At 45.1% G+C, this 15,876-nt stretch overlaps 1 protein-coding gene across 3 annotated transcripts in view; it reads left to right on the top strand.

Annotated features, from left to right (window-relative positions):
* Positions 1-12,679, top strand: part of LOC101109422 (phospholipid-transporting ATPase FetA-like) — a 124,746-nt gene extending 112,067 nt beyond the window's left edge. For all 3 annotated transcript variants that reach the window (XM_060409312.1, XM_060409310.1, XM_042243288.1), the window contains 10 exons: positions 2,467-2,578; positions 2,972-3,077; positions 3,450-3,597; positions 4,115-4,298; positions 5,911-6,134; positions 7,391-7,474; positions 8,791-9,036; positions 9,208-9,346; positions 10,125-10,255; positions 10,351-12,679. In XM_060409312.1, coding sequence (XP_060265295.1) covers positions 2,467-2,578; positions 2,972-3,077; positions 3,450-3,597; positions 4,115-4,298; positions 5,911-6,134; positions 7,391-7,474; positions 8,791-9,036; positions 9,208-9,346; positions 10,125-10,255; positions 10,351-10,542 — 1,566 coding nt within the window. In that variant the 3' untranslated portion in view covers positions 10,543-12,679. The remainder of the gene's footprint in view (positions 1-2,466; positions 2,579-2,971; positions 3,078-3,449; positions 3,598-4,114; positions 4,299-5,910; positions 6,135-7,390; positions 7,475-8,790; positions 9,037-9,207; positions 9,347-10,124; positions 10,256-10,350) is intronic.
* The last annotated feature ends 3,197 nt before the right edge of the window (positions 12,680-15,876 follow it).

The raw sequence follows: 15,876 nt of genomic DNA, 5'->3' as shown, positions 1-15,876 counted from the left end.
GGAGCAGTTGGGAGACTGAACAGAGACTCTGAGAATGCCTTCCAGCAAATCATAGGTTCAGGCTGTCTCTGGATACTGGAATCCAAGCTGACTCAGGATATCATGGATCTTTGTAATCCATAAATAATGAAAAATGCATTGGTTGTAAATTTCATCTTTCTGGCAGTGTTTCTTATCCCAAAGATGTCCACAGAATCTAAGTAAGCTGGAAGAAATCAAGGTCTGATGATGTACAGATTAGATAATCCAGAATTAATTGATGGAATAATCAAGACAATAGTATTCACTCTTTCATTCAACAATATTTTATTAAGTGCTGTGCCAGGTACTGTTTTAAGCCCTGAGCATGTAGTAGTAGACAAAACAGACCAAAAAGTAATATATATACATAGTATGTTAGGTGGTGACAGTTCTGTGGAAGAAAATAAAGCCAGGAAGAAAGGTTGGGAGTATCAGCACATGCATGTGTGTGTGTGTTATAGAAGACAGAGCATAACTGCTATTTTTAAAAAGGCACTTGGTCTTCACTATGAAAAAGACATCTGAGCAGAGATTTGAAGAAGGTGCAAGCCAAGCAGATCTCTGGGGAGTCAGTTTTCCAGAAAGAAGGAATAGTAAAAGCAAGGACCCTGAAACAGGAGCAGACCTAATTTGTTAGTTGAAGAGCAAGGCAGCTGATGTGACTGATACAGTGTAAGCAAGGAGGAGAGATTAAAAGGACCTGAAACAGAGAAGCAGTAGCAGGTCTTGACAGGCTGGTATAAAGACTTACATGAGACATGGAAAACCATTGAAGAGCTCAACCAGAGGAGTGATGTGATAGCTTTTACAATGATTAGTCTGACTGCCATGTGGGGATTATGCTGTAAAGGAGCAAGTGCAGACACAGGGAGACCAAGTAGAAAGTAACTGCAGTAGTACCAGAGAGAAATGATAATGGCTTGGATCAGATAGAAGTAGCAGAAATGGTGAGAAATGGTCAAATTATGTACATTTTTAAACAGTAGAGCCAGCAGAATTTGCTGATAGATTTATCTATGATTTATCATAGAATATGATAAAAAAAAGTTAAGTGGGAGGTGAGGGGGTGGATTCATGTCAATGTATGGCAAAACCAATACAGTATTGTAAAGTAAAAATAAAATTTTAAAAAATAATAAATAAATAAATTTTAAAAATGAAAAAAAAAAAAGTTAAGGATGACCCCAAAATTTTTGACCAGATTGATACAGGCTCTGCTATAAAAAGAGAAATTGCTGTGGTCTAGTGGTTAAGAATTCATCCGCCAGTGCAGGAAACATGGTTTCAATCCCCGATCAGGGAAGATCCCACACTCCATGGAGCAACTAAGCTCCTGTGCCACAACTACCGAGCCTGTGCTCTAGAGCCTGGGAGCCACAACTATTGAGCCCATGTGTTGCAACTACTGAAGCCTGCCTGCCCTAGAGGCCGTACTCCTCATCAAGAGAAGCTGCCACAGTGAGAAGCCTGCGCATCACAACTAGAAAAAAGCCCAGACAGCAATGAAGACCCAGCACAGCCAAAAATAAATAAATAAAATTAGTTTCGTAAAAATAAGAGAAATTGCTGTTACTAAATGGGAAAATTTAGAGATGCCAAAGGTCACAAATCTCCTTCCATTGTTAGCTCTGTGGTGAGTGTTTCTAAGTCTGTCCTTTTAGAGGCCCAGCAGAAATCAGTCAGTAGTTTGTCCGTCTGTCAGTTCCTCAGACTCAGTGTTGGTGCCCATCCCTGTGATCAGTAGGATATCACGGAGAAGAAGGCATGGTGTGGACCAACATGCTTTTGATCTAGTGTGGGAAAGGCCTTGAAAACCTTAGAAACTCTCAGTAGATACAAACAAATGAAGTTCATCCGAACTCTTTTAGAGCTGGAAAGCTAGAGTTGGATTTGGGCGTCCCTTGTCTGAGACATACCACTTTTGGAGACCAAAGCCGGGAAACGTGCTCTGAAAGCAAGGAAGAGGGAAAAGTGTGTTGAGAAACAGAGGGTTTAGAAGTGGCACAAAGCTTCATGTACGACTTAGTCTTTTCCCTCTTTGATTCCTTATGTTCTGTTTCTAAATTTGATGTCAGTGTGTGATTGAAGAAGTGTGTCTGTTGAAGGGCAGAAGGTCGTGAGTTTTATGCCATTGAGGCCCTTGTGCCAGGACAGAGCCAGCTTACTAAAGAGGATACTAAGGTGCTAGTCAAGTTGTTGGGTACCACTAAATGCTGGGAAGGATTGAAGGCAGGAGGAGAAGGGGGTGACAGAGGATGATGGTTGGATGGCATCGACTCAATGGATGTGAACTGAGCAAACTGTAGGAGATAGTGAGGGACAGGGAAGCCTGGCGTGCTACAATCCATGGGGTCACAAAGAGTCAGATATGACTGAGCGACTGATCAACAACAAAATGCCATGAGTCTCTTCCTTTCCCTCTCTCACTGATATCTCTGTTTGAAGCTGTTAGGGGCCACAGCCATAGAAGACAAGCTGCAGGATGGAGTACCTGAGACGATCCTCACCCTGAACAAAGCCAAAATTAAAATTTGGGTTTTAACTGGAGATAAGCAAGGTAAGGGGAGTTCCTTGCCTGACCAATGCTACAGCCTAAATATATCTCAGTCCCCCATAAAATCTAGCATAGAAATGGGCACAGTACTATTCAAGGAAGTATATCCAGATTGCCTGGAGAAGTGAGTACAGACTGGAATTGCTTTAAGTAATAAGGAAAGCTTCCTAGAGGAAGCTAAGCCAGAATGATCCTAGTTATTGATTGATAACTTACAAGTATGTCCTGTGGATGTTTGAATATAGTCTCTACTGACTCATGAAAAACACGTTCAAATGCATCCATGGCAAATGTGGACACATGGGGTCTGCAGCCCGTGTGTCTGCACCTTATGCCTGTGAACTGTAAAGACCCCGTCCCAGCCAAATGCGACCTGTGTTCCCCCTTGCCCTGCAGAGACTGCTGTGAACATTGCCTATGCCTGTAACATATTCGAGGATGAGATGGATGAGATATTTATCGTGGAAGGCAACAATGGTGAGACTGTTGGAGGAGAACTCAGGTATGAGGGACGAACTGCCACAGCCTGTCACTGGAACCAAGATTTCCCACCCATCTCTTCCCTCAGTATGCCTCCCACAGTACCAGAAGGGACAGAGAAGAAGTGGGGGAGGGCAAAACAAAAATCCTAAAATGTCTGAGAGAATTGTGTGAAGAAGCATTAGAGCTCAAGGAGTGCGCGGAAGTGGAGAAGTGTCATGTGTAGATAACACCAAGGCGGGGGCAGGTCTCAGAAGATGGTTGCGTCTGAGGCCCTGGGAGGTACTCTGCAGAGGTTCTGCATCCATCTGGCCCATTTTCACTTTGGGACACCTTTTCCTTCCTAAGCTCTAGGGCTTCTGGTCAGACATTAATCATCACTCTTGGCTTACAGGTCAGCAAGGGAAAAGATGAAACCTGGCTCTCTACTGGAATCAGACCCCGTAAACAGTTACCTCACCACAAAGCCCCAGCCACCCTTCAAAATACCTGAGGAGGTGCCCAATGGCAGCTATGGCTTAATCATCAATGGCTACAGTCTGGTGGGCAACACAGATCTACAACTCTGTTCTCTTCTTCCAAGGAGCTCTTTTCCTAGGTCCAACCCACTTAAGGGAAATTTCAAGATCCTTTTGCTATTCCTTGAGTTACCCTAGTCCCCCTCCCTGTCAGACACCTTTCCCTGGCCTTCTCTAGGCAGGAGTAATGAGGAAAGAGAAGCCAAGGGCTTATTCCTTCCTTCTCCAAATTCTTCACTGCTGATTGGCCCATTACTTGAGGAAGGGGGGAAGTGAGCAGAACCAGGTCCTCCAAAAGGTCTCTGGGCCTTATAACCCAGTCAACCAATTTGACCCAGTGAGAGACTCTCATGGTTTCCCACTGGAAGCTGGGTCAGGATGCCTAGAACTGACTTGGGGGCTTGGCTTCACTGGGAATGGAGCATCTTGGGAGCAGCTCTGCCTGAGAGGGGAGAATGGAGGGGAAAGAGAGGGCCGAGGAAGGTTCTGTCCCAAGAGCTTTTGGGGCAGCCTGGAATGTAGATGTGTCCTGGCGCTGCAGGCCCACGCTCTAGAAGGAAACCTGGAGTTGGAACTGCTGCGGACGGCGTGCATGTGCAAGGGGGTGATCTGCTGCCGGATGACGCCCCTCCAGAAGGCCCAGGTGGTAGAACTGGTGAAGAAGTACAAGAAGGTGGTGACGCTGGCCATCGGGGATGGGGCCAATGACGTCAGCATGATCAAAGGCATGTGAGGGCTCGGGGGCAGTAGTGCCTAGCCATGGGCTCACCCTTTCCTTCTTCCATGGGCAAAACGGATGTGCGTGGCACTGTGCTTCTGGTTCATTCTCCTGCATATCTCCTGTATGTATTGTACATTTATACTGTTTTGCAACTTCATTCATGTTCCTCAGCACCTGAATACCCACTTATTTATACAGCATTACATACAGTCGTGCACACACATTCAGACTCATGCATGTAACTCATGCACTCAGATACCCATGGCTCCAACAAGAACACAAGCACATACTCAGAGAACAAGCTGTGCAACCACAACACCCATCTTGTTGAGATGGCATCAAAGCCCACAGAAAGGACCCTGGGACCGGAGTCATGGTTGGTTCCTTTCTTGAAGGCTGTAGAGTTGAGCAGTGTTAGGCAGACAGCAGGGCTGCCCAACCAGGGAATTAGCTGTGCAGCCTGATCCAGGGATCTTTTCCTCTCTGAGGCATTATTCCCAAGAGCTTTCCCTGACTCCCCTGGCTGGAGAAGAATAGCAAACTTACTGATGCTTCATAGTAATAGAAGCAAATGGCTGAAACTGGTGTTAATTTCAGCTGAACACTGTTAGCCTCCAGCAGCTTATAGTTCTGTGAGCTATGATCACACCTAGGAGTCCTCTAGCCCAACCTCTCTCCCATACTAAAGACACTAGCATATATGCCAGCCTCAGTTTCAACACTAGGAAGTATTCTTGCTCTCTTTCTCCAGTTTCTAGAACTTCTTTAACTTTTAGGGCCTCAGAGGTTTTAGTTTTTCTGTTAAGCAGTGTAATAGGTATGTACCAGAAGATCAAAGCATTTAATCTATACTACCACAGGTCAATTAAAACTTTTAGAAATTTAGGTCTTATCTTCCATCAAGCATAAAAGTGAAAGTGTTAGTTGCTCGACGTGTCTGACTCTATGCAACCCCATGACCTGTAGCCCACTAGGCTCCTCTGTCCATGGAATTCTGTAAGCAAGAATACTGGAGTGCATAGCCATTCCCTTCTCCAGGGAATCTTCCTGACCCAGGGATTGAACCCGAGTCTCCCTTGCTTTATCCAGAAAAAGACACCTTAAGCTTCCTGAAGAACTAATTTCTTACTAACAAAGTATGTCCATCACTGTTCTCCCAACAGTTGAAGTTTAGCTCCTTAGATAAACTTAGATAAATAAACAATGTGTTAGGCTGATATCCATCCTGAATCTTTAAGTGGCCTCAGGAGATAACAAGAAATTTTTTACCTGAGGATCTTGGCAGTAGGGGAGAGCCCAGATGGCTATAGTAAGTACGAAGACCATCAAGGACAGACTTCTACAATAATGCTAGCCATACCTGGTAATCTCGAGGGGCAGCATCCAAAACAAAGTGTGAATGAAGGGGCTGTTTTCTGACTTGTGGGGGAAGGGAAATCCACTAAGGAGAAAAGACTCCATTAAGTAAATACCGCTTCAGCTGGGCCTACCAGTGTTTTTCAGGTGTAAAATAAGAGGTACATGAAACGCGATCTCAGCCTGAATCGCACACTTCCCAGGCAGGGAGCCCAGAGAGCAAGCTCTTAGGCTGAGAATTTCCCGGGGTTCCTTTGCAGCTGCCCACATTGGGGTCGGCATCAGTGGCCAGGAGGGGATGCAGGCCATGCTCAGCAGCGACTACGCCTTCTCCCAGTTTCGCTATCTTCAGCGTCTGCTCCTGGTTCATGGCCGCTGGTCCTATAATCGCATGTGCAAGTTTCTAAGCTACTTCTTTTACAAAAACTTTGCCTTCACGCTGGTGCACGTCTGGTATGCCTTCTACAGCGGGTTCTCTGCACAGGTAAGTGCTCAAATGGCATTCTCTACTCTGTTCAAGTGGGTCTTCTCTAATCTTCCTCCACTTCAGCCAGTTCAGACCCTTTTTCACTTCTAGAGACCTGTGTATGACGTGGCACCATCCATCCTTTCTACTCCTCACCCATGATGATCCCATCTCCTAATCCTGCACTTAACCTTAGACTTCTAAACTCTGTCCTGGCTCTGACTCAGCCTTGACTTCTACCCACAGAACTCTCCCAGAAGATATTTTCATCTTTCCCATGACATAGAGACCTAGAATTTCCAAACATATGTAATGGAGATGGGGGTGGTGGGGGTGAGATTCCTGGATCTGAGAGTTTTTTAGGATCCAGAATAATCTTTATGGAACAGGCTAAGCCTCAGGAGGCCTTTGGGTCTTGCCAGACGGGCCAGTTCTGGCATTTACCTGTAGCCACACTTGGAAACACAGCTTCTCTTTACTTCTCCTTCCTCACCCAGACATACCACCCTGCCAAACACTGCTGTTGCTCTAATGAGTGTGAAATCTCCACAGAAGTGGGGAGAAGCAACCCTTGGATGTTGATGTTCTATGAGAATTCCCTTTTTCCTATAATTAGTTTCTCAGGATTCCCAAAGAGAAACAACCTCTGGAACGATCATCTTGGGAGATCCCTATTACCTTTGTGACCTTAGGCTCCAGGAAAACAGACCAGTCAGCAGACAATAGTGAGCTTGTCTGCCCCTAGTGTCTAGTAACACCAGTCTGGCTTGTGGGAGGTGTATGTATATGTACATGTTACTGCTGACCTCTTGTGGCTAGGAAAGAAAGTAGCCTACTGTAGGCTCATGGGTCTGTTCTGCTTGCCAGTGTTAGAAGGTGTCCAGGGTTATAGGAGCTACTGAATGCCGTAAAGCAGATAAAGAACACAGAGGCTTACATGCCTGGGAGTGCAGGGGTACACTCAGCGTTCCCTAGCAGCCACTCTGGGTCCTTTCCATGCAGAGAGGAGCAGTACAGGTCATGGTAGAGTTGGTCTAAATCAGCCTCATCAGATTGGCCAAACAAGTGTAATGTGGCCTTGCCCCAGCCTAGGGCCCAGGGACCAGAGTCTGCAGTCAGCTTTCTCAGTCAGATTTCAGAAATCCAAACCATGTTCTAGGTTATCACGGTGGTGGGCAGGTGGAGGGCAGAAGGGGTTCTCTTAAAGCTGAGAGGTAGTGCTGAGACTTTGGAAAAGAGAAACCTCCTAAGAAATCTCCTTGGTGTTCTTCCAGACGGTTTATGATACCTGGTTTATCACTTTCTACAACCTGATCTACACCTCCCTCCCTGTCCTGGGCTTGAGTCTGTTTGATCAGGTAAGCAACAAACCTCTTAGTCAAGGCTGAAGCCCCTGGCCCCTTGAAGAATATTCCCTGGAATGAAGAGGACAGCAGCAGCCAAGAGATAGGCTCCAAAGTCAAATGTAAATAGAATCATTTATAGGGCAAGGGAGGGAGCTCACCACCTAGAGAGGTATCGTTGGACAAAGTAAAGTATCCTCTGCCACAGAGAATAATCATCGGCTGTGGAAACCCAAATTCTCCTGTGTCAAGTTTTTCTTCATAGAGAGAAACACAGACATTGTGCTGTGCAGTAAATGGAGTCTGTACAAAAGTGGAAGGAAATAGTCGTTGGGGCAGGACTAGGTAAATCAAGGAGCTCCAGAAAGGATAGACCCATAAAGAGATAATGGGATAAGCCAGTGCAGTGAGGCCTAGGCGAGAATCCTCAAGGCCAAGCTTGGAGTATGGGTATGATTCCTCAAATCGTAGGGAGTCAGCCTGGGGGGTACTGCCTAGTCCTCTTGGAAATTTCCCTGGGCATCGAGGGTCCTGGTGCCCTACCCCTCCCTCTTCTACCCAACCTCCAGTCCTGGGTACCTGGAACAAAAAGGGAGCCTCCAAAGAGAAATAAAGTGGCTGAAAGAGGACATCATGGGATCATGGTTCCTGGTTTCCATCAGGGTAGGAAGGAAACTCTCCGTGAAGTAGCTGCCAGCCTCAGAGCAGCAAGACGATGAGTTCTGTCATTCAGCAGTCCCGTATAGCTTCAGTGATCTAAATCTAGGGATCCACAACCTCTCAAAACAAGCCTCAATCCTTGTTACCCAGAGTTTTAGATTTAGGAGATGAAGATGGTCCCATGTCATCCTCATAGACAATTCCCTCAGCTGAGTTCCCCAGTGGCTATGGGAATGGGAGGAGCATCACAGAACAGAAATACCTCTAACGGGCTGACTGAATGCCACTGGCCTCCTCTTGCCTCCCACTGGCTTTTGACAGAATGCTCAGCCAAAGGAGCACTTACAACTAGGGACTCATGTCCCAGGTACCTCCCCACCCAAGCTCCAGTCCTTCCTTCCCTCTACTCCCAATCCTAACTGCCCCCTTTCTTAACTCCCCATCTTGACCTTCTAGCTTTCTTCCACCGTGTATATCCCTGCCTAGAGAGTAGGGCTTTAGAAAGGTTCTGGTCACTGCTCTGTTCTCTGGTTCCACATCTCAAGTAATCCATGAGGAATCTCCTAGGCAGCCAAACAGCAAACTCAGTGAGGGGAGAAGCCTCTACTCTGCTGGAGATGGGACCTTTGGAGAGACCCTGAGCCTTCCTCCTTACCCTCTGGTGCTTCCAGGACGTGAATGAAACATGGAGCCTACGCTTCCCAGAGCTGTATGAGCCAGGCCAGCATAACCTGTATTTCAACAAGAAGGAATTTGTGAAGTGTTTGTTGCATGGGATCTACAGTTCCTTTGTGCTGTTCTTTATCCCTATGGGGACTGTTTACAATTCAGTGCGCCAAGATGGGAAGGAGATCTCCGACTACCAGTCCTTCTCCCTGATAGTGCAGACCTCCTTGCTCTGTGTGGTCACAATGCAGGTGTGGCCGGTGGTGGGGTAAGGGGATTGCGTGGGGAGCCTGTCTGGAAGAGAGGAAGGGAAGGAGGGAGGGAAGGCAGGAAGGGAGTGTCCCCTTTTATGAAATGGGAGAAGGGAGGTGACTGATAGATCCTGAGTTGTAGACTAATGTACATAAGACGGTGCTTTTCAGATTTCCCTGGAGACAACCTACTGGACGATGATTAGCCATGTCTTCACCTGGGGTAGCCTGGGTTTCTACTTTTGCATCTTATTCTTCCTGTACAGCGATGGCTTATGCTTATTGTTCCCCGACACCTTCCAGTTCCTAGGTAATATTCTGCCCAGTGTGGCAAGGGGCTGGGGCTGGGGGTGGGAGTGTGAACCAAGTCTATTTGTTTATTAAATGTTTGCTGAGCAGCTACTGCTATGTATTAGACTCCATGGATATAGATATGATTGAGACATGATCTCAGCCCTAAAAGGACTCAAAATCTAGCTAGGGAAAATACTTTACCTTATTAGAGTCTCTAAGATATTTTTAAGTTTCTTACCTAATTTGAGCATTACAAGCAGACTGAGAGATAGACAGGGCAAGAATTATTGCACCAATTTAGAGACTGGAAGTTTATTTTAATGACTCAAATCTAGGCCTCCTGATTCCCAGTCAGATGTCCTTCCTACTATGACATAATGCCTTCTTAGCTCCTGTATTTATTTTCCCCTTGTTAATCTCCACTCTGATGAGGACAAAATAACAGACAGATGTTACTCTATGTAACTGGTTCCTGTTTTTTGTCAAGCCACTCATTTTTCCCCTCCAAAACCCCCTATCCCATTTTTGTGTCCCGGTCAGTGCTCTAGGACTCCTAGAACCTACCCTCACCGCTGCTGCCTTGCCTGGCCTTTAGAGGGAGACAAAGACATGTGAATTCACAGTGACTGGCTACACCAAGGACCTCAGTACAGTCCTTTAGCACTTATATTATTTCTCAGGAGACTAAACTGTTTCCAAATCAGTAACTTCTTTCTTTGGACTGAAGTTCAGGCTGGCAGCCCCCTCCCTCTAGGCTCTGGTCCCACCTTCCCTTTGTGGCTCTTTGTTTACAGGTGTGGCCAGGAACACTCTGAACCTGCCACAGATGTGGCTGAGTGTTGTCCTCAGCATAATCCTCTGCATGTTGCCTGTGATTGGGTACCAGTTTCTCAAACCGCTGTTCTGGCCCGTCAGTGTGGACCAGGTGAGTGCAACAGGAATCTACCCAAATAGAATTCATGACCCTCTTAGCCTTTGCCTCTGTGGATAAAAATCCTGTCCCCCATGCTCTGACTGTAGATTATTGACAGAATTCATCACTGCATGAGACATCCACTGCCATACCCAATCCGGACCAAACTGAAACACACAGCCTCTCGACGCTCTGCCTACGCATTTTCCCACAAACAGGGCTTTGGAGCCCTCATCACTTCCGGCAAGACCGTGAAGGCCAAATTGCCCAAGAGAAACAGCTCTCATTATAAAAAATAGAGGTCTTTGGGGAAGCCCCAAAGGAGGCAGTCATTGCTCTTCCTCTCTTGGATTCACGAAACTTAATAAGGAGAGACTAGAGCCCCTGGAAACCAGCATAAACTTACGCTCCCACTCTCACTGCAGGGGCTCAGCCTCTTCATTCCCTAGAAGGCTGTGCCCAAGTAAGGCAAGGCAAAGTAAAGAAAGAGCCCCAGACATCTGTCAGAGTTACAGCATTTCAAGAAAAAGTCATGTCAGGCCTCCCCCTACCTTCCAAGTCCTAATCTGGACAAGCACATATGGAGATACTGAGTGAAGAGGGGCAATGAGAGGAAGGGAAAAGAAAAGTAAGATCTAACAATCTTTCCCATACCCAGAGCAACCATAAAATTTGCCAGGGCCCCGCACAAGCATATTCACCCAGGCACCTTTACTGGGTTTATCTGAGGGATTCAGAGTAAATCTTTTGCTGGCCTGGATACCAAAAGGAGACAGCTATGAACAGTTGGTCATAAGAAGCCAAAGGAGAGTTTCTGGACCAAAAAAAAAAAAAAATGGAGATTGTTCCTGCCTTGGTAGGACAGCTCAAGATTTTGCCACTCTCTCTTCTCTTTGACCCAAGAACTGACACCTTTTCAGGCATCAGAACTGGGACCGGGGAAATGTAGGGGATTTAAAAAATCTTTTCTTGAGGAACATAAGCCATAACTGGTGAACATTTGTCTTCATTCCATAAAATTATTTTGAGAAGAAATTGTATGTACTTGAGAAACTGTTTCTAATAAGTTTATAGATGAGTAATAAACTGCTTATTTTGGAGTGGAAAGATTTGCATGGTCTCTTGGGGCCCCAGTGATAGTAACTCAAGCCAAGCAATAGCATCAGTCTGTGGACTTCTAACACCTGCCCCCTTTCAAATGAGACCAGTGTTTCCCTTCCCCCACTCTTTTTCTACTTCTTTACTTCCATCCCACTTTTCTTCCCCCTGTTAGTAAACTCTGTCTTGGCCTCAGCATCTTTTAACTGTATATATATATCCTATTTGCACACCTTAAATATTCGTTCCCAAAGCTCAACCCTAGGTTCTCTGCTCATTTTTCTCTGTACACTTTTGCTGAGTGACTTCTTACAACATCATGGTTTTATTTACCAATAAAAAGAAGATTCTCAACTCTCTTTCTATCCTAGGTCTTTCTTCTGAGGTCCAGATTCATTTATCAAACTGAATCTCAGGAAGCTCACCAACCTGTACTAAATATATTCCTCCCAAATTTCACCCCAGGATGTCATTACTGTCATCCGAATCACCCAAGGCAGAATACTGTGCTCTTCCTGTATAGTCTGATGTCTAATAAGTCATCAAGTAATATAAATTCAGCGTCTCCATTGCCTTGCTTTCAGTTCCCTCCTTTATTACCACTGCCCTTGTTCATATTTGGATCGTCTCTCACCTGGATTACTGCAGAAAATCTCCCTACTCATCTTTCTGGCTTTCCCCTGTCTAAAGTATCACCAGTACCATTTCCAGAGTCATCTTTCTGAACTGCAAACTTGATTATGTCAAGCCCCAGCTTAGCATCCTGTAAGAGTCTTGCACGCCTCAGGATCTAGGTAGAATTTGCATGTTTTATTATTGGGCCCTCTCCAGTGTTGTCTTCTACTTCTCCCCCATCTGCATTCACTCCAGTCATGCTATTTCTGGCCTCCTTGTCATCAGCATACTGTTGTCATATCCTAATATGCTTTCCCTACTCGCTTCTTCATCTAGCAAACTTCTAGTCACCCTCCAGAAACTCAGAATAGTTGGAACTAAATAGAAGTAATGGTTGAAAACCATTGTGAATGTACCGAGTGCCCCTGCATTGTATACTTAAAAAGTGTTATGAGAATGTTTTGTGTTAGAATTTTACCTCAATTTTTAAAAAATAAATAAACACTCAGATTAAGCACTGTCTCCTGTAAGAGCTTACCCTAATTCCTCAGTGTGACTTTTATATGTCTGTCCGATGTATCCCCTGTATATAAATGTCACTATCAGTGATATTTATCACAAGGCATTATAATCACTAATTTACCTGTCTGTGCACAATATATAATGGGTCTTTAATAAATATCTGTTGAATAAATGAATAAATAAAATGAAAGTATATTGAAATTTGCTTTTCTATTTTTGTTTCCCTGATAGCACTAACAACCAGTTACTCAAACCAAAAAACTTGAAGTCTTTCTAGACAGCTCCCTTCCGTTCCTCTAATCCAATCTATCCTGTTACCAAGTTCCATACACTTTGTCTTAGAAATATCTTTAAGTCTTTCTCCTCATATTTGTTCCCAATCCCATAGATTTCATTGTTCCTTGCCTAGACTATGCCAACATCCTCCTCTCAGATCTCCCTGCCTCTGATTCTGCTTATTCCCAATCCATTATCCACACTACAGAGAATGATCTTTCAAAAATCCAAATCAGATCATGTCATTTGCCAGTTTAAAGTCCATTAGTGAATCATCAGAGCTTTCCTGCCTTGGCGTGTCTACCTCTCCAGCTTCGTTATCACTTTGTGCTGCATGTACAAAATTATTTGCAATTCCCCCAAAGGTCCCACTATCTTCAGCAGCCACTGTGCCTTGGCCCTTTCTGTTCTCTCCTCTTAGAATACATTCTTTCCTTTGTCTAGCTAAGGTCTATCTGATCTTCAACCTCGGTAGCTTTAGTTACTTCCTCTGGGAGCCTTCACTGACACCCAATTCCCTACTCTGAGTTGTATGCCTCTTCCTTGCAAAAGACCACCTTGCACATTTTTCTTATTTTTGGTTCCCATGATTTGACTGTGTATCATTTACATGCCTATTTTACTGTGGTTTTCTCTGCTAGGCCATGATGATCGCCTTGAGGATAACAATTGTTTCATTTTTTAATTTGAATAACTAAGCAAAATGCTAACGCTTGGATTATTAATGTTTTTCAATTAGTAAGTAAATGAAATCTGCTACCTTTTATTTTTCCTATAACTGTCTTTTACCTGTCCCCTCAATGTGAATTTTATCCTTCAGGATCTAGTTTCCAGTTATACTTTGCAGGCCTCTTTTTATGAAACACAGTCACTCATGGCCTCCTGATTAGAGGCCATTAGAGCCTCTTCCTCTCTTGGATTTATGCAACTTAAGGAGAGATCAGAGCCCCTGGAAACCAGTGTAATACCACACTTCCACTCTCACTCCAGGGGCTCAGCCTTTTCATTCCCTAAAAGGCTGTGCCCCGGTAAGGCAAAGCAAGGTAAAGGATAAGCCCAGACATCTGTCAGAATTACAGCATTTCAAGAAAAAGTCATGTCAGGCCTCCCTCTACCAACCCTTCCAAGTTCTAATCTGGACAAGCACATGTGGAAGTGAAACTGTTTACCACAGATTTCTACTCGAACCCATGTGCTGGGACTCGAACCATCCAAAACCCAGTTTGGGACTTGAACCCACATGGCTGGGACTCAAACACAGCCAAAACCCTGCTTGGGACTCAAACCCAGCCAAACCCACAGTACCTGGTTTCTGGACCTAATGAAGTTCAGGTTCTTGATATCTCATCGCAGAAAGAATTTGTTGAGAGACAAACAAAGTGATAGGTAAGAAGTGGATTTATTCAGATACAGAAAGAAGCAAACTCCACAGACAGAGTGTGGGCCACTGCAGAAGATGAATGTGGCCTTTAAATGTGGCATGGTTAGTTTTTATAGGCTGGGCAATTTAATATGCTAATGAGTGGGAGGATTCTGACTATTTAGAGGAAGGGTCGGAGATTTCCAGGGTTTGGGCCACTACCCTTTCCTTGATCTCTCAACAGTGCCTTGGAACTGTCATGGCACTTCTGGGTGTGTCATTTCACTTGCTGATTGAGGATCAAGATCTAGTTTTGCCTGATCCCATTTGATTCTAATTGGTTTATGTTATGTGAACTCTTTCAAAAGTTGTGCCCTGCCCCTTTCCCTCCTGTTAAAGAAGTAATGGATGAAGAGGGGGAATGTGAGGAAGAGAAAAGAAGGACCTAATAATCGTTCCCATACCCAGAGCAACCATAAAATTTGCCAGGGCCTGGCACAAGCATATTCACCCAGGCGCCCTTACCAGGTTTATCTGAGGGATTCAGGGTGAGTCTTTCGCTAGCCTGGATACCAAAAGGAGGAGGCAGCTGTGAACAGTTGGTTATAAGAAGCCAAAGGAGAGTTTCTGGACCAGAAAAAGAATGGAGATTGTTCTTGCCTTGGTAGGACAGCTCAAGATTTTGCTGCCTTCTCGTCTCTTTGAAGAGTGACTTTGAGGAGATACCCCACATCCAGGGGCAGAGGAGAAGCCACAGCAAGATGGTAGGAGGGGTGAAATTGCATTTTGAATCAAACCCCATACCACCAGAGATGCTCAGAAAGCTCAAACATACTTTGTGTGCATCAAGACCCAGAGACCTCACAGAGACTGAGACAGAACTGTGTCTGAGCATCTCCTGAGGAGGTATAGCATGGCCATTGATGACAGTCCCCAGGCTGAGGACTTCCCTGGTGGCACAGACAGTAAAGCATCTGTCTACAATGCAGGAGACCCAGGTTCGATCCCTGGGTTGGGAAGATCCCCTGAAGAAGGAAATGGCAGTCCACTCCAGTACTGTTGCCTGGAAAATCCCATGGACAGAGGAGCCTGGTAGGCTACAGTCCATGGGGTCGCAAAGAATCAGAGACAACTGAGCCTCAAACCAGCAACTCCTTAACCCCTAAAGCTTCTAGTCAAGTTGAAGTCCTCAGTATTCTTGACTTGAGAACCCCATGAACAGTATGAAAAGGCAAAATGATAGGATACTGAAAGAGGAACTCCCCAGGTTGGTAGGTGCCCAATATGCTACTGGAGATCAGTGGAGAAATAACTCCAGAAAGAATGAAGGGATGGAGCCAAAGCAAAACAATACCCGGTTGTGGGTGTGATTGGTGATAGAAGCAAGGTCCGATGTTGTAAAGAGCAATACTGCATAGGAACCTGGAATGATAGGTCCATGAATTGAAGCAAATTGGAAATAGTCAAACAGGAGATGGCAAGAGTGAACGTCGACATTCTAAGAATCAGCGAACTAAAATGGAATGGAATGGGTGAATTTAACTCAGATGACCGTTATATCTACTACTGTGGGCAGGAATCCCTCCGAAGAAATGGAGTAGCCATCACGGTCAACAAAAGAGTCCAAAATGCAGTACTTGGATGCAATCTCAAAAATGGCAGAATGATCTCTGTTCGTCTCCAACACAAACCATTCAATATCACAGTTATTCAAGTCTATGCCCCAACCAGTAACGCTGAAGAAGCTGAAGTTGAATGGTTT

Source organism: Ovis aries, chromosome 2 (genome assembly GCF_016772045.2).
Source record: "Ovis aries strain OAR_USU_Benz2616 breed Rambouillet chromosome 2, ARS-UI_Ramb_v3.0, whole genome shotgun sequence".
In the NCBI taxonomy this organism is placed as follows: Eukaryota; Metazoa; Chordata; class Mammalia; order Artiodactyla; family Bovidae; genus Ovis; species Ovis aries.
This window is presented reverse-complemented; position numbering and strand designations above follow the sequence as displayed.